The sequence below is a fragment of the Mercurialis annua genome, linkage group LG1-X, assembly GCF_937616625.2.
Source record: "Mercurialis annua linkage group LG1-X, ddMerAnnu1.2, whole genome shotgun sequence".
Taxonomy (NCBI): Eukaryota; Viridiplantae; Streptophyta; class Magnoliopsida; order Malpighiales; family Euphorbiaceae; genus Mercurialis; species Mercurialis annua.
The window spans coordinates 62,415,946-62,433,889 of NC_065570.1; the positions used below are offsets into that span (position 1 = coordinate 62,415,946).

Sequence of the window (17,944 nt, forward strand, 5' to 3'; positions counted from 1 at the left end):
ATTTTCTTGTGATTTTTTGACAGAGTGTTTAAACTTCAGTTATTATCGTTCTATTTTATAATTTACAAAAAATGAGAGGTTGTTATTGTAATTTCGGGCAATAATTATTTATGCGGCAACAATAAAATTGGGAGCCACGTGATTTTTCGTAAAGTTACATAGACGGTAATTCACATAAATTTACAGAACAATTTCTCGTTGTTGAAAAAATAAAATATAAATTGTTAAAATATAAAAAATAAAATGATGGTATCCAAAATGTTAAAAATACTTATAATTCACTGACCGGAAAAAAAGATTAACCATCTATTTAAAATCTCTTTAAAGGCACCTTCTTTAGCATTTAATTGATGTGTGGGGTTATTTCCAATTTTCTAGGCTTTACCAAAGTGGATTGGAACTTGTGGAAATTATTCTCTGAGTTTTATGTAGATGTATTACATTGTAAATTTTATAACATTGTCACTAATATCCACCCCATTAAGCTATTGCATAGTATATACTCCCTCTATTTTTTTTTCAATTATATATAAAATTATAATATTTATTCTAAATTTTAAAAATAGTATGACCTTTAAAATGTATCGATCACAGACACCATTTTTTATTTCTTTTCTTAAAATCGGCAATTTTTAATAGCATTTTTGCTGACGTGACATGACATGTGGTAGACCATTGGATGTCCAAATCAGAAAATTTTTGACCAAAAAAATGTGCGCATAATGACATCAAAAAAAATAAAAGTTGGTGTTTATAATTGATATGTTTTAAAATTCATATTATTTTTAAAACTTGATGTAAAAGTCATAATTTGATATGTAATTAACTTTTTTTAGTTGTCCTTTAACCATGAATTTTTTTATAATTAGTTGTCCGTTTAGGATTTAAAGATAACATTAGCTATTATCTTCCAACTTTATCCTTCCCAATAAATGACTATATGACTCAAATTACAGCACATTTATCAGTAGAGTTGTATTATTCTCTCCGTTTCAAATTGATAGACAGTTTAGAGTAAGCACAAATATTAAAAAATTTAGTAAATTTATATAAAATGAGTAATTTTATAAAAACATACCACAATTAACCTTATTTAATATAGTGTTGACTTGACTTCCAGTGGTGTTTGCTCTATTTTTAATGAAATATACTATAATTAATAAGGGTATCTATGTTATTTTATCATTTGAGCAGTAAATGACTGTCTATAATTTGGAACAAAGAAAAGTAAAACAATATCTATCAATTTAGGACGGAGGAAGTAATATTTACTCTTATAATTTAAAAAAGGTCAACTTTCTTAATATATACTCTCTGTTTCCCAATAGAATTGTCTACTTTATCTCTATCACACAATTTAAGAAAACACAATTATTGTCATGAATTGTATAATTTTGGTTTTAATCACCTGTGGCACTCTAACTTAAGCGTTCGACTAATCAAGACCTCTGAACTAAATTTTAGCCCTCTAAACCCCCTAAACATAACTTAATGATCACATATGGCACTTTTGGTGTAATTTGACTAAAATGCCCTTCAAATCTATAAAAATAACAAATAAACCAATACCTATCTAATCTAACCAAATCTAAAGTCACTCTTCCCACCAAATCAAAAATAACCCAATCAAATCAAACATAATCTAACCAAACCTAAATTCAGTTAAAAATTAAATACATATTTATTTTTCAATTTTAAAAAATTTAATAAATAATTATTTTATTAAAAAAATTAATAATTTTTTTTAAAATATGCAGACCTACCGGCGTGCTGAGTTATGGCTCATATTTTTCCTATCGGGATTAGGATACTTAATCCTTTATTTAGCATTGCTTTCTTTTTAAAATTTGTAGTCTAGTTTCTTAATGAATTAGGATTTAAATTGTGTCTTAAGAGTTCACTATAAATACAAGTGACGACTCTATTATAAACACACAACAAACATATAGAATAAATTCTCTCTTTGTCCGTGGAGTAGATCGCATTGATAGAACCACGTAAAAAATCTTATGTATTTTTTCTCTTTTCTTATTTATTTTCTGCTGCGCTAAGTTATATTAAGAGTCACGTGCATAGCACGGAAAGTGAAATCAATAGTGATAAATAAGTTTAGACAACTTTTGAATTGATATGTTTTATATAGAACAAAATTAATCATTTATTAAGATAATAAGTCATAAAAGTATTTAGAATTAAAAAATCCATCTCTATATTAAATCTTTAATTTAAAATCTTATCTTTAAGAAAGTCTAAATTTATCAATTTTGATGAGCAGTAATTTTTTGGCATTTTATTATTTAATATTATCCTTATCAATTTATTCATTTTAAATCCAAACAGTCAAAATCTTTAATTATAAATATTGTGAAAATTTTGATATATTTATATAATATATTATTTAAATGTAAGAAATTTAAGTTTAATTTTCTTTCTATTATAAAATATGAGGAGCTTAAGTTGTTATAACTTTATTTTAACAGTAAATATTCTATTCTAAAAAAAAGAGAAAGTTTGAAACAATAGGGATTTTTTGGAGATTGAATGCAGTAGACAAATATTAACAGAAAATTGGAATGCCAAAATCATCATTCCAATTACATATGGATTAGAATGTTTTGCTAGTAAGTATACTTTTTGGCAACTTGTTTTGGTTGTATTACAATTTGTGGTATTGAAATGTTATTTCATGTATTTTTAATTGGCTAGAAATATGGTAGGCGATTTGTTTACACTACTAAAAAAAAAAAACATATTAGCGACATATTTTAGCGATGGTCTGTAAATCCATCACTAATTTATTTTTCACTGAAGGATTTAATGATGAATTTGTCCGTCACTAAATTCCTTATGATATAAAATTAAGCAACTTTGAGTTTATAAGAATTCATATCATGTATGAATTAACTCATTTAAAATACTAATCAGTAAATATGTTTAGTTAATTAGTTAACTTGATGATATAGTTCAAATATAACTATATAATATATATTGTAATATGTTGTACTTCAAACATATTAAATAAAAGTAATTTTAATGTAAGCTATATCTAAGAGATTTGTTTATTAGTTCGGGTCGTGTTAATTCGTTAAATAAATATATCTTGTTCGAGTCTAAAGTTTTAATATAAGCCGATCATGTTCGATTCATCAAATTTATATATTTATATAATTGAGAGGAACAAAGGAGTCCTCTCATTAGTTTTCACTATTTTTAAACTATCTATTTTAATATTATTTCTTTATCAAATTTATGTTAAATTATAAATATTTACTGAATTGATAAGTTGTGGCTAAGTAATTCAAAATTCTTTAATATGGCCGAAAAACATGATAAAATAGGCAGTGATTGAATTTGTTTATTAACTACAGTTATTGAAAGCTTAAAGCCAATAACAACAAAAATAAAATACTTTGAGTGTGACTTTATATAGTTATATGTAATATTAGTTTGTATTCTTAAAACTCACAAAAAAAAACAATACAAGCATTAATTTAAATATTATAAATAATCAGTGTAATTGGAATTAATTTATCACAAGTAAATTTATTTATTTTGTTTATCAAATTTGATCTAATAATTTTGTATCAGTAATATATAGTTATTCCTAATATTATGTTTATTATAATATTTTTATAATCAATTGAAATAAACTTAATTTAAAAAGTATATTATAGATAAAAAAATATATTAAATTGATCCCGCACAATTGTGCGGACATACGACTAGTATATAAAAAATTTAAAATAAGTATACAATCCGTTTAAAATATGAATTTGATAATGCAGATAGCCGACTTCGAGATGAACCACTTGACAAGGCAATGGGTGGACGGTTTGTTTGGTAATGTGGAGTGGGTGATAATTACAAAGAGAAGTACATTCTAGTAAAGATTTGTGACAAAATATAATACTTTAGAATTATTTTCTTTCCATGATAATAATTGTAAAGTCGCATAATAATAACACATCCAAAAAGAATTATTTTTCTGTACCAACTTTTATTTTTCTTATTTTTTAAAAATCAATACCCATTACAACAAATGCTTTAATTGGTGACATTATTTTTTTTTGTTTAAAATTAAATTGTTAAATTCATCCAATTATTGTCTAACTATATTCATCTAATAATTGACCTTTTATCAATGGCTAGTTCTCTTTTTAACAACTTTTATCAATGCTAGCTTGAATTCCACGTCACATGCGATAAAACTTTAAATTAAAGAAAAAATAAAGTTAGTAGAAAATGAATAAAAAAGGCGATTAAAATTATGATTAAAAATTCACATACATCACATAAATAAATTCCCACCACCGAACCAACCGGCAAGATAATCACCCTCTAACAACCCAAGAGCTCCCGGCGGTCACCGGAATCCGGAAATCACGACCAATTTTACAAATTCCGGAGTCCTTAAAACCTTCCCCAAATCACACAATGAAATCAAATTTTCCGATTTTCTTGATTTTACAATCCAATCAGAGTTTATTATCAAGCTTGTTTGCTTTGATTAAAGGATTGGCTTTAGCAATTTGTTCTTTGCCCATAGATTTAAAATCAAAAGCACACTCGTGCTGCTCCGGGTACCTATGGGTCCCACAAAACACCATGTCGCACCGGCACTTGAACCCCGTGAGTCCCACGCGCTTCCGACACGTCATACACCTGTTTGGCCGCACCACCGCCTCCTCTACCTTAACCTTCGCCTCTTTCTTTTCCTCCGGTTTGTTGCTGACCGCCGGTAGGTCGACGAGGAGAGGGGATGAAGCGGGGATGGAAATAGCCGACGATGACGTGGCGGCTAGGGTTTGGTTAAAGGCGAGCTTAGCGTTGGAAGATTGGTGTTCTTTGAGTTCGAGATCCCGGTGACATTTAGAACAGAGATTTTGCGTCGCCGGACTGCCGAAAAATCCGCAGTTGTTGACGCAGAGACGCTGTGCTTGACATCTGTGCTCCTCCGCCATTGTTTGACAACAAATTCAATTCAAGAATTTCTTCCGAAAATAAAAACCTATAAAACAGAATCAAAGACGCATCGGTCAATTCATCACAAAATTCAATTACAAGAAATTGAAATTTGAAAAAATCAAATACATCCCAGATTCAGATTTTCTGAGGAAGAAATTAAAATCTACAGCATTGAAAGCCAAAATCAATGAATTAAAACGAAAATTACCTGATGCGCAGAGCTCCGAAAATCAAAGAAAAATATATAGAAGATGAGAAAAAAAGGAATCCGATGGTAATTGAGACGAAGAGAGATTTAAGATGAGAATTAGAATAAAGAAAAAGAGAAGAGGCGAATATATAAATATAAATAAAAAGAAAGAAGAAGGGGAGAAGGAATTTGAGGCTTTATAAACTGGGTTGCCTGAACATTCCACCCACCTTCTCTTTTCAAACTAAACTCACGCTGTTTCTTTTTACTATTATTCTATCTTTATCTTTATTAATTATATTTAATACGTTTATAGACAATTATTGTCAAACCAAAATTTAAAACGAGCTTTTTAGTTAGGACTCTACTTTTTAAATATACTACTAAAGTCGATTATATCTATTTTTATATTTTCATAGCGCATAAAAATAAATATTAAATATTCTAATTTAATATTTTTTTAACTTTGGTATATATTAGTTTTTTTATTTAATTTTCTATACATTACTTAATTGTGTTATTGTTTTTGTGATATTGTGTTTACGTTCTTTAAAAATATAAAAATTTAATTTTTTTATTTTAAAGAGTTGTAAACTAAATTACTAAAATCTATACGAGTTAGTGTCATACATTTAAGGTTCACAATAATTATGGTTTACTTTATCTAAAAAATTTAAATTATTAATTTTTATTTTATTTGGTCTTTATTATTTATTGTTAGTTTTTAAAAGTTGTTTTAGTGTATTATATAAGCGGAATTACATAGGATGCTATCGTTTTATGAAATTGAGAGCGAAGACTTTCTTTTAATGAATTAGATTATGACTTCTTTCGCTGAGGTTTAAAATGCAAAAATAGCAAAAAAAATAAAACTGTAAATTACAAAAAAAAAAAGAATTTATATTTGGGCATTGATCCAAAATAGATCCCACCTTATAAGGACGTTTATTATGTAAATATGGCCGGTGGTTTTGACAAGTTTTTTTTTTTTTTTTTTTTTTTTTTTGAGAACTGGTGGTTTTGACAAGTTAAACAGCAGGTTTAGTAATGGTATGGCTGATGGGTACTAAAAACATCGCAATGGCGGTAATAATTTTTTAAACAAAGAGTCAACGCGTCTCTGAATTTGTGACACGGAGTCATCTAACTCAATTTATATTTTTTTTAACAACTAATCCCAAAATTTTTCATTTTTAGATCAAATAACCCCATACTTTTTATTTTTATTTCAAAAATGGATTTACGATAATTATATCGTAACAATTAGAGAAATATCTAATTACTTTTTTGCATCCTTCACCTCCGATTTGTATTTTATGCATTTTAAAAATATAATTATGGGTTATTTGATCAAAAAATGAAGAGTTTTGGGGTTAGTTGGTTAAAAAAGTATAAATTGGGTTAGATGACCCCGTGTCACAAATTTAGGGGGATCGCGTTGACACTTTGTTCATAATTTTTAGTTTATTGTTGATCATTGAGAATTGTTTGTTTAAAATTGTATATAATAGGAAAACTAATATGGTAGCAGTAGAAATTGTTTTGTGTTTGGAAAGATTTTATGTTAGTCTAGTATTTTATAGTATTATATAATAATGGCTTATCGATCAGGTGTTTGATTAATGAAATTGTTTTTATGTGATTAAAAATAAAATTAAAAGGATCTTTAAAATATTATTAAAAATTAAATAAAATAACAATCAAGAACTTTTGGACGAAGTAAGCTAATACTCGTTAAAAAATCTTCTCGAAGCCGTTTGAGCTACGTTTTCAATTGGTGTATACACGCCTTTTTGGACTGTTTGTTTATTTGTTTCCTTAATTAATAAGAACAATTAATTTATTTTTAGATGAAAGTGAATGTACGGTTGTGATTAAAGCAAAGAAATGAATTAGCTTGATGGTCAACATCCAACTATCCAATCCAATGCTTTAGTTTCTGGCTCCTTCCTTCAAACTTGATCTCGACGGCTCCTCTTTTTTCAGCCATTGAAAAAAAAAAAAGAATGAATTAATGAAGAGGTCAAATTATTTGTTTTTCATTTCTAATTAATTTCTTTTTTGTAATTTGTCTTGCCATATTACGTCACATTCAGCTGCATTATCTAATACAAATTATATAATCACAAATATCTTCATGATAGAGAAATTTTTAAATAGACTCAGTGCACCACGTAATTTGTAGACTAAACCTATCACATTATTACACGTCACTAAAATAATGTCATTGTTGTAAAATTACAATCCAAAAATGTAAATAAATAATAAACAAAATTATGATAATACTACTATTTTAATGACGTGTCATAATATAATAGGCGTGGTAAACTGAGTTTATCTGATAATTTCTCCTTCATCGTACTTAAGTCATTCAATAAAAGACTGCTAGGACAACAATTAAATCAATGACCAATATTTTACTCTTTTTAGTTGGATAAATTTAATTTAAAATTGAATTCATATTAATTAATATGAAACCTATCGCACAATTAATTTAATTCAATTGATTATTTTGATTTTTTGTCCAAATTACAAGCATATCATTTGTAAATAAAGCCAATATTGTCATAACACATCATTATCAATAATGTGATATAATTAATTAAAATTGTTAAATATTATTCTCTATCCGATTGAAAATTTTCAGAAGAGAAAAAGTAAGCTTTACTAGGTTAAGAATCAACTTGTTCAATAAGAAACTTCAAATTTCAGATTGGATCAATAGGTTCCGTTGGTTTTTTCAGTTCGGTTTTTCCACATTCCAGGTCACGATATCATTATTACCGCTCTACGCCTCTACCGAGAGTGGCAATTTACGCAGCTCAACTCGAGTCATTAATTCAGTTTGCAACAGCCACAATGTACGCATTCCAAGAATCAACTTGTTCAAAAGTTTCAACTTCCTCATACTTTATGTCTCGCCCAGCACCGAATCCCTCGATGTTCCTGTTTTCTTCACTGTCCGGCATCTCCCGAAGCCAAAAGTGAATGGATTTAAACCCAGCTTCTTCTAAGCAGTCTCTGATCTCTGGCAGTGACCACCTAAATACACCGCCATTCATTTATCAGACCAAAATACAATGCTGTATATATGTTCAAACACAATGAGCAATTGGAAAATATATGACTTACAGCCTCCAGGTATACGAAAATGCATGGCGGATTTTTTTCTGCTGTTTCGGAAGATTAAAGTGGAGGCTTATCCTTGTCTTGCGCTCAATTATGTTAAATTCAGCTTGTTCCCAAATATACTGTGAATTTCATTTGAAATTAGATAGAGCAGAAATAGCTTTACAATTTTCAGGAAGTAATATCTGTAATTTGCAATGCATATATCTAACTCTTTGCACTCTATGTTGTCCGAAAACTTCTTGAATCATACATATTCGAAAACACTTCTAAAACATTGAAAGTTTATATTTTAACCTACTGCAGACACTTTTCGGACAGCAAGAAAAACCAAATCGGCATGAGACTTGGAGTTGAGACTTGAGAGTACTGACCAGTGAACATGGAACTTCATAACATACACTTAAATCAACAAGAAGACTATCAACCTTTAACAAAAAAGATTTCAGTGCTTAAAAGTGTTTGATTCATTTCAGAAATACAGGAGACCTTTGACTTTTTTAAAATCGTGCTGCCCTAGTTTTAAGAGAATCGTCAGTAATGCTATTATGCCCACAGCCAACTTGAGTTCTCCAAAATAATCAAAATGCTTGCGAAACGGAAATGATGAAACGAGAGATGCTAAAACAAGAAACGGTGAAATGACTAAACAAGAAAAGACATTTAAGAACATTTTATAAATTTAGAGTTGCGGAGTTTCAGAAGAGTTTCTAGAAATGAAAAGGAAATGCCAAGACATAAAATACGGGATGTTCCTATGCATCATAGCCTTTTATAATTCATAAAATAATAAATGGGAAATGCCTCTGTCCATATGAATCTGCTATCTTATGGACGGAAAGTAAGAAAAGAGATGCATGCAGAACAAGTACATGTGAACTCTCAATAAGACTGTAATTTCCATTGTATCTAGAATAATAATACTATACCGTAAAATTTGGAAATCTTCTCTGTAGCCTTAGCTTGCCTTCTGATGATGATCCACCATATAGATCCATTGCAAATATACCACCGCTTTTGGACAACGAATCAAGAACATGTTTGAAGTACAGAACCAGATCTGCTCGTCTATGGAGACAACAGCAGCTGTAGTTAAAGGCGCACACAATGTCTCTAGCTGGTAACTGGACGTTTTCTTTCAAGCACTTATTACTGGCAGAAGCAGAATCAAGCGCATTACTCTCGGGACTGTCTTTGCTCTCTCCCAGTTTTACGTTTATCAATTCTTGGGGGTCAAACCTGAGTAATTCGGCCTCATGAGGCTGCAAGACATTTCCATGGAAGAGAGATATTCTGGAATATCCATCAGCTCCAACTTTATTTATGTTGTTCTCCATACACCAATTTAGCGCCTCAAGGTCCAAATCCACTCCTACAGCAGTCCGTCTTGGATCACTACGTAACCATTCCGTACTGCCAATAACATAGGCATCTCAAGTATTAGAACACAACTTTAATTTACCTAGGCAAGTTAGAGCTCCTCAAATACAGCTCTTAGCAGTGCTCAAACTAAAAGACAATGCTAACTGCTAAGCTAACCTAACCCGAGGAGCATTTATTCATTTCAAAGTTAACTAAATAGTGGCTCAACAGCACATATAAGCAAAAATAGCCCGAGTTTTTGTTGTCGCAATTTTAACCAATCTGCAAATGCAAAGTGGGTATGAGAGAACAAATGACATTCCAAACGAGAATTAACGTATGACCAGCCCCAGAGAATGATAGTTTCTTTACAAATAACAACTATCTAAGATTAAAGAAAGCACACATTTTTAAAATGTTGATAAAGTAAACAAAGAATCGAAGGTTCAATGTTAACTATATAAGCTACTACACTAGCATAGAGTTTTGCTTAGCATAATTAAACAACACAAAACACGGAAACTCTGAAATGGAAAACGGCGAAACAAAATATCAAATGAGAATAGGTTATACAAATAGTTCCGGTGTTTAAAAATCCTTTCGGAAACAGAAACAAAACTCGGAATGGTAGAATTCGACAAGTTTCCGTGCAACATAGATTATGTCTAGTTGGCATAGAGATAAAAGAGAGAAGCAAAGTGATATACCTCAAAAAAGCAGTCCCACAGAAATCCTCCTGGAAATGAAGAGGTGACCTTCCACCAACATACATTAAAAAGAACTTGTGCAGATAGCTTATATCTCCTTTGGGAGACTGCAATACAGTACAAATGAACCAAACAAACCCATTACTGATTTCAATCATAAAAGCAACAAGGAAAAGAAAGTTGAGGCCTTTATGAACAAACATTTTAACTGCAATCAAATGCAGCACCAAGAACCAAAAATGGCTGATGGGTTTTCAATTTGATAACTGATGAATTGGATACCTGTACAGATTGTTGGTAAAGAAGAAACTTTGAAGGAATGGCATTAGATGGGCTTGATGCATTACTAATGTCATCCTCTGCGGCTGCTTCTTCGAAATCATCAGCTTCTGGTTCTCGATCATCTTCTTGTTGAGGAGTGTTGTAGTAATAAGAAGCTTCTCTGTGTTGATGCTGATGCCTCTGTTTCTTCTCCTTCTTTCCCATTCTTTTTTTCCTGTTACCGGCCGCCTTTCTTTAACAAACCAGGTCTTTCATAAGACCACTCCATTTTTAAGGTACACTCTCAAATAAATAAGTAATCTAGTACTACAAAATATAAAACAATTTAGCGGTGACCTAAATTTAGATTAAAAAGATGTAAGTAAGGTGAAAATGCAAATTATATTAGTGTATAAATGAATCGAGTTTTTATACGAACCACCTCGTGAACTCTTTATCGAGCTCATTCAGAAACAATTAAACAAGTTGTTCGTGAACGTAAATGAGCCGAACATCACTATGTTCATGTTCAGCTCGTTTAAATAAATGAAAGCTTAAATGCACAAAAAATCATCAATTTTCACATGTTTTAACGAGCTGGACGTCGAGCTGCTCGCGAGAAGTTTGGTTCATTTTTAGTGATATTATGTGAATTGAGAGTTAGCAATAATATATGATAAAAAAGAAGAGTTAGCAAGAACACACTAACATGAAATTAATTGTTCAGTTTATTTTAATTTTTGATTATTTTAACTGTTGATTTAGATGTATTTCAATGATTCTATTAATATAAATCTTATCAAAAGAAAAATACAATGGCATAAGGAAAAAGAATAAGTAGTTCAATTTTATATTATTTATTTTTAAACAAACATAAATTTACAAATATGTTTCAAAAAATCAACAATAAATTTTTCTTGAAATTAATTACTATATATATATACTTTTTTTGAAAGAATTTACTATACATATTTAACATGCACAAATTTTTCGTGCAACAGAATGTATCAAAATTTACATAATATTCTCTTACTAAATAATTATTTTACATAATACAAACATAAAATATTTTCTTGACCTTCACAACAATTTAAGAAAATGAAATTTTACAATTTAAACAATATTATATTGAAATTAGATATTTGTTTTTAGAAATAATAACTAATTTTCTTATACAAAATTACTTCTATTTTTTTTGAGAGGGATACAAAAATTAAATCTAAATTCTATCAACTATTATCATCGGAACCTTCCTCTTCTCGCCTCACACGGCTTGCTTTACTTTTATTTATTTATTTTTGAAGATTTTTAAATTAAAACTAATTAATCAACATTTTGTTGCATCAATTTATTTCCTGTTTTAAACTATCTTTCTTATTCTCTCAAATTAATAATTTTCCTTTTTCTTTTCCTTTTTCTCAAATCTCAATTTCTTCAATAAAATAAATTAGGGTTTCTACTGTATCTGTTTTTCTTCTTCTTTACATGCGATTTTGTATCAATTGATCAAGAAAAATAAGTAATAATGTACAGCAATTTCAAAGAGCAGGCGATTGAGTACGTTCGTCAAGCAGTACAAGAAGACAACGCTGGTAATTATGCCAAAGCATTTCCATTATACATGAACGCTCTTGAATACTTCAAAACCCATTTAAAATACGAAAAAAACCCTAAGATTCGCGAAGCTATTACTCAAAAGTTCACCGAATATCTCCGTCGGGCGGAGGAGATCCGTGCCGTTCTCGACGAAGGCGGTCCCGGTCCAGCTTCCAATGGGGATGCTGCTGTTGCTACGAAGCCCAAAACTAAGCCGAAAGATGGGGATGACGGGGAAGATCCAGAGCAAGCCAAATTGCGAGCTGGGTTGAATTCTGCTATTATTAGAGAGAAGCCTAATGTTAAGTGGAACGATGTGGCGGGGCTTGAAAGTGCTAAACAGTCTTTGCAGGAAGCTGTTATTTTGCCTGTTAAGTTCCCTCAATTTTTTACAGGTGATTCTTTATGGGTTTTGTGAGATTTTTCGATTGCTGGTTTCTTGATAATTTATAGCTTTGGGTTGGTTTTTGAAGTGAATGAATTAATCGGTTTAGATTGTTTAGAAGGGATTTCGATGTGTGATTAGGAATTCTTATGTTTTAATTGCATATCTTTGTAGGTTCGATTGATTTTTTTACCAATGATTTGTGGTTTTTGTGGTTTTGTTTGCTCACTTTTAGTTTGAATTTGGTTATGTGAAGTAAATTGGCGTTAGGTAGTGGTTTAAATTGATTTTAAGCTGTATCATGTGTTGATTTTAGGTTGAAGTTTGAAATATGTCTAGTTATTATATTGTTCTTGCATTGTTTTTTCTTCATTTTGTTTCATTGGGTTGATTGAAGTTCTGTATATTTTAGCTGTTAAGTAGAATGAGCATTTTTCTTAGCTATAGTTCTATGCATTGGTAATCAAACAAATAGCTTCATTTTGATGTTGGATCATCTTAATTTTGGTTGCACTTCTTGTGTTATTCCATGGGCTTATATGGCTTAGAAGCAAGGGAAAACAATAAGATTCTTTTTGTCTATAGGAAGTTAACAAAGTCCTGTTTCACTTGCAATGATTTTTAGTATTACTTAAATTTGCTCTTACTATGGTTAGTACTGTCTAATCGTTAGAACACCTATTTGTGGCAGTGGCATCAATGCTGCAGTTCTTTTCTTAAATGTATGACTGAACTTACAGTACTTTTTTCCTCCTGCTTAAGGGGTCTATGTATCATATTCTAGAGATTAGGACCTACTAACTTACATTTTTATTGGTTTCTGGTGTTTTGGCATTTCTAGCTGCACCAGAATTTATATTGATGTATATTTCCAAGTGGTTAACAATATTATAATCAACTTTGAACAAGGGTAAAAGATACTGACCTATATATTTTGTGGATTATGATGTTTGCATATGGAGGCACTTTTCTTCATGCTCTCCAGTCTCCATAGCTGGTGAATGTTGCTAGTTTACGTTACAATTGCATATCTATTTTCACGAAAAGTTCATGAATGTATCATGTTTGGCGTGTCTTGGCACTTTTTCCCGTTGAGATAGTAGAAGGTTATGGTGGCTCCATTCTGTCATCTGAGTAATTGGGTTCGCCATGTTTTTTCCTTGCCAGATATGAGGGTTAGATTAAAAGCATAAAGGCGATCTCTCATATTAGTCATTGCTGTAGTTTTATATTCTTTTATGTCATTTGGGTGGCTCTTTTATTTCTTGAAACCATTTAATATTGTAAGGGCAATTTTTAGTACATTCTTGCCTGGATTTGTTATGTTAAAACTGATGAATCCCCCATTTGCTCTACTTTAGGCAAGAGACAACCATGGCGGGCTTTTCTTTTGTATGGACCACCTGGAACAGGGAAATCTTACTTAGCCAAGGCAGTTGCAACTGAAGCAGACTCTACTTTTTTCAGGTGAATATTTTCATCACAACAGAAGTTTCTAATTTAGCTGCTATAATATCATACTACAAACAGATGCTCTTTTTTTTTTATCAAATCTCAATCCTGGCATCTTTTCTATTTTGAATATATTCTGCTTTTCTCTGTGCATACATCATTTTTCAGAGTGAAGTCCTTTTTGTTATTAAATTTTTTTACATATTTCTGAATTTTAATTCTTATACTTTTTCCCAACAGTATCTCATCCTCAGACTTGGTTTCAAAGTGGATGGGCGAAAGTGAAAAGCTTGTATCAAATCTTTTCCAGATGGCGCGCGAAAGTCAGCCGTCAATTATTTTTGTTGATGAAATAGATTCCTTGTGTGGCACACGAGGAGAAGGCAATGAGAGTGAAGCTTCAAGACGTATAAAAACAGAACTTCTTGTACAGATGCAGGTATAGTTTGTTGGTACTTTCGTGGTAAAAGAATATCATACATTAGCTATAATATGCTAACAAAAATGCTTATTATTTATCTGTGGTTTATTTAAGCTTCCTCTATATGTTTAATAGATTGAGGTTGGGAATTTTTGCAATGGTTGTGCATATGCATCAGGGATGTCACACCTCTGCTTTTGGATGAATTGTTTTTAGTAAGATAGAAGTGGTGCTAGATGGCTATTAACTAATCATTTTAGATAATCCGTAAATCACTCTTTAACAAGGTGTTGGGGTACTGTACTTTTAGAAAGAAAAGAAATTGCAGAACCCCTTTTTTTTATAGTTCAATCTAATGCAGATTGCTTGCGACTGTTGCGTTGTTATAATATGTAAAGTTCCTGAGCTTCAGTTCTCCTTTTATTGAATGTTGGTTCTTGTGATGTGTTTCTAGTTTTCATGTTTTGGCTTCTACTTGGTCAAGTGGATTTGAAACTTTGAGCTTTAAGTCGTATTAATTTTAGTGTTGTCTAACTTTCAGTTCAAGTTGTTGCATTTGCTTCAAAAAATTGTAATGAAAATTTGGCTTTGGGCCTCTATTTTCCTTGTATTTAGGGTGTAGGGAACAATGACCAGAAAGTTCTAATTCTTGCAGCAACAAACACACCATATGCCCTAGATCAGGTAAGGGCACTATCAAAAGGTGGTTCTGTCATTTAATTCTCAATCGATGTCATATTGGGTACCGTTGCTAATTGATAGTAATAACAGGCAATCAGGAGACGTTTTGACAAGCGTATATACATTCCTCTACCAGATCTGAAGGCTCGGCAGCATATGTTCAAAGTAGTAGCCTTTCTTTTTTAATTTTTTTTTTCCATGCATTTGGGCTATGCCACCAACTTTATGCTATTTTATTGAGCTTCAAAAGATTCAAATAGGTGCATCTTGGAGATACTCCTCACAACTTGACTGAAAGTGATTTTGAAAGCTTAGCTCGCAAGTCAGAAGGCTTTTCGGGTTCGGATATATCTGTTTCTGTAAGCATGATGCATGACACTTTCTGTTTATCAATTTTTTCAATATTAAAAGAAAATAATAATTTTAAGTTTTTTAAGCATGGTTGCCTTAACCATTTTGACTTTTATTTTTGAACTTGACAGGTGAAGGATGTCCTCTTTGAGCCAGTTCGTAAGACTCAGGATGCCATGTTTTTTATCAACACTCCCAATGATATGTGGGTGCCATGTGGACCAAAGCAGCCCGGTGCTGTTCAAATTTCCATGCAGGAACTAGCAGCACAAGGGCTTGCTGCCAAGGTAAAGGGGAAAATATATCTTCAGCACAACATCTACATTTAATCCAAGCTCACCTAGGGGTAACGTAGAATCGAGTCGAAACACTGGCAAGCTTGAGTTTGACTCAAGTCCTAAATCTAAAGCTTGAAACTCGACTCTAAAATCTAAAGCTTGAAACTCGACTCTAAAATCTAAAGCTTGAAACTCGACTCTAAAATCTAAAGCTTGAAACTCGACTTTAAAATCTAAAGCTTGAAACCCGACTTTAAAATCTAAAGCTTGAAACCCGACTTTAAAATCTAAAGCTCGAAACTCGACTTTAAAATCTAATGCTTGAAACTCGACTTGAAAATCTAAAGCTTGCAACTCGACTCTAAAATCTAAAGCTCGAAACTCGACTGGAGTGGGATCGAGCTTTATTTTAGGAGCCCGAACTCGTTGGATATTTAGGATTCGAGCTTGACTCGACTCATTCACGTGTCTGTATAAATATTTAAAAATTAAATTCTAATATAAAATTAAAGTAATTGACTAAAGCTCGATTAGGGTCACGAGCTTATTGAGTCGAATATTTGAAAGTTCGAACTCGACTCGATAATTAATTCCGGTAGCTCGAACTCGAGCTTGACTCAATATTAATCGAGTTGATTTCTAATATTTTTCGAGTCAATCCTGAGTGGTTCAACTTGGTTATACCCCTACGTGGTTATTTTAAATATGAATAAACTCTTATTTTTTCTGGTTGGTCTATTGGCAGATTCTTCCTCCACCAATCACAAAATCAGATTTTGATAAGGTCCTTGCAAGACAGAGACCAACAGTGAGCAAATCTGATCTGGATGTTCACGAGAGATTCACAAAGGAATTTGGGGAAGAAGGTTAATCAATATCGTGATACGTTCAACTCTCACCCGTGAGTTCAACTGCTGTGATTTGTATTATCCAATGATTTATTTACTTCATCAAAAAGGGAAACTGACTTGACTTTCCCTTTTGTATTGAGCTGGTAAAACGGAAGTTGGATACGTATTTAATTACTTGTTTGAAATTGTGTAAAAATGAGTTCTTAGAAATGTCATTGCAGAAATTGAAGACTAGTTTTTCTATCCCCAAGTTTTCTTAATGGTGTTGCCTGAGATCTTTTGTAGATACGATCAAATTACATGTTCATAAAAAAAGTTTAAGATTGTCTAGGGGAGGGATGGTAGTAGGTGGCGCATGCATCATTTGAAGTTCGAGCTCGATAGAATAATTGAGTTTCCAGTTGAACTTGCCTCAATTCTATTATCTACATGAAAAATCTGAAAATTATAGTATTTTAGTATAAAAATAAGGATATTCTTGTAAATATATATATTTATAAAAGATGAAAAGGTGAATTGATGAAAGCTTGACTAGGCTCGTGAGTCTATCGAGCTGAATATTTTGATGTTCGAGCTCAAGTTGGCCAAACTCAAGTTTGACTCGATTAATATCGAGTGTTTTTTGAGTCAATTTGGAATAGATGGCTAGTTGGCTTGGCCTATATGTGAATTGAGGTTATGTAACAGTTTATTAGAAAAGGATGAAGGCATATCTGTAACTATGATTATGCTTGATTCAACTTGTAAATCTCTAAGGCAAGTTGCGCAAAGTCAACTCTTATAATAACATCTATGATTCGTTGCAGAAATATAAACAATCTAGAAGTGAAGATGCCTTTGGAAGCTGTCTGGGACCAAGTCATGGATTGAAATATCTAATCAAAAGTTTGTCGGTAGGTTTTCATGCCTTTGTAGTCATCTCCTGGCAAATGGCAAATGGCACATGCCCAAGAAATAGAAAGGCATTTATTTTGTACTTCATATACCATACAACTATATATTTCCAATACCATAGGATCAAATTTATTTTCGCCTCTCTGAAAATGTTGCTAATAGAAGCCTGCCGAGAGGACTTCAATTAGATGTTGCCTTTAGTTAAGTTGGTGAATTCTTCTAGTCATGAATCATGATGAGACCAAAGAGGTGAATTTAATATAATCAATGGCGGAATTAAAAATTGAACAGAAAATGGAGAAGGCGGCCGCGGAGCGAGGGAAGAAAAAAATAGCAAGTGATAGGAACTACAAACGAGATGAGATAATTTGAGTGAAACACAATGGCGGAAGAGAGAGAAAAAAAAATATCACAAACGAGA

At 31.4% G+C, this 17,944-nt stretch overlaps 3 protein-coding genes across 5 annotated transcripts; 1 reads left to right on the forward strand and 2 right to left on the reverse strand.

Moving 5' to 3' along the window:
- Window positions 1–4,243: 4,243 nt before the first annotated feature.
- On the reverse strand, window positions 4,244–5,406 carry LOC126665910 (zinc finger A20 and AN1 domain-containing stress-associated protein 3). Its single transcript, XM_050358844.2, has 2 exons — window positions 5,174–5,406; window positions 4,244–5,008 (listed from the first exon to the last, which is right to left on the reverse strand). Exon 2 carries the CDS (start codon window positions 4,959–4,961, stop codon window positions 4,476–4,478), a length of 486 nt encoding a protein of 161 aa, XP_050214801.1. The 5' UTR covers window positions 4,962–5,008; window positions 5,174–5,406; the 3' UTR covers window positions 4,244–4,475.
- Window positions 5,407–7,827: 2,421 nt separating this feature from the next.
- Window positions 7,828–10,931, reverse strand: LOC126666231 (uncharacterized). 2 transcript variants are annotated; one of them, XM_050359237.2, is made up of 6 exons: window positions 10,636–10,931; window positions 10,354–10,460; window positions 9,524–9,697; window positions 9,214–9,436; window positions 8,288–8,406; window positions 7,828–8,197 (listed from the first exon to the last, which is right to left on the reverse strand). In XM_050359237.2, exons 1-6 carry the CDS (start codon window positions 10,837–10,839, stop codon window positions 7,996–7,998), a joined length of 1,029 nt encoding a protein of 342 aa, XP_050215194.1. In that variant the 5' UTR covers window positions 10,840–10,931; the 3' UTR covers window positions 7,828–7,995. The 2 variants fall into 2 exon arrangements, with proteins under 2 accessions (XP_050215194.1, XP_050215193.1); XM_050359236.2 differs by having other exon boundaries at window positions 9,214–9,697; window positions 10,636–10,929.
- Window positions 10,932–11,972: 1,041 nt separating this feature from the next.
- On the forward strand, window positions 11,973–17,665 carry LOC126662677 (protein SUPPRESSOR OF K(+) TRANSPORT GROWTH DEFECT 1). Of its 2 annotated transcripts, XM_050356367.2 has the most exons (9): window positions 11,973–12,605; window positions 13,957–14,062; window positions 14,288–14,486; window positions 15,084–15,152; window positions 15,240–15,314; window positions 15,410–15,508; window positions 15,632–15,787; window positions 16,524–16,679; window positions 17,436–17,665. In XM_050356367.2, exons 1-8 carry the CDS (start codon window positions 12,140–12,142, stop codon window positions 16,647–16,649), a joined length of 1,296 nt encoding a protein of 431 aa, XP_050212324.1. In that variant the 5' UTR covers window positions 11,973–12,139; the 3' UTR covers window positions 16,650–16,679; window positions 17,436–17,665. The 2 variants fall into 2 exon arrangements, with proteins under 2 accessions (XP_050212324.1, XP_050212323.1); XM_050356366.2 differs by lacking the exon at window positions 17,436–17,665 and having other exon boundaries at window positions 11,974–12,605; window positions 16,524–16,863.
- Window positions 17,666–17,944: the final 279 nt, after the last annotated feature.

Coding starts and splice junctions, on each gene's coding strand:
- LOC126666231 (XM_050359236.2), bottom strand. CDS start 10,839: ATGGGAAAGAAGGAGAAGAAACAGAGGCATCAGCATCAACACAGAGAA. Junction 10,461..10,635: donor TTTACCAACAATCTGTACAG/GTATCCAATTCA, acceptor ACTGTATTGCAG/TCTCCCAAAGGAGATATAAG. Junction 8,407..9,213: donor GAAGATTTCCAAATTTTACG/GTATAGTATTAT, acceptor TGAAATTCACAG/TATATTTGGGAACAAGCTGA.
- LOC126665910 (XM_050358844.2), bottom strand. CDS start 4,961: ATGGCGGAGGAGCACAGATGTCAAGCACAGCGTCTCTGCGTCAACAAC.
- LOC126662677 (XM_050356367.2), top strand. CDS start 12,140: ATGTACAGCAATTTCAAAGAGCAGGCGATTGAGTACGTTCGTCAAGCA. Junction 15,315..15,409: donor CTCGGCAGCATATGTTCAAA/GTAGTAGCCTTT, acceptor AGATTCAAATAG/GTGCATCTTGGAGATACTCC. Junction 15,509..15,631: donor GTTCGGATATATCTGTTTCT/GTAAGCATGATG, acceptor TGAACTTGACAG/GTGAAGGATGTCCTCTTTGA.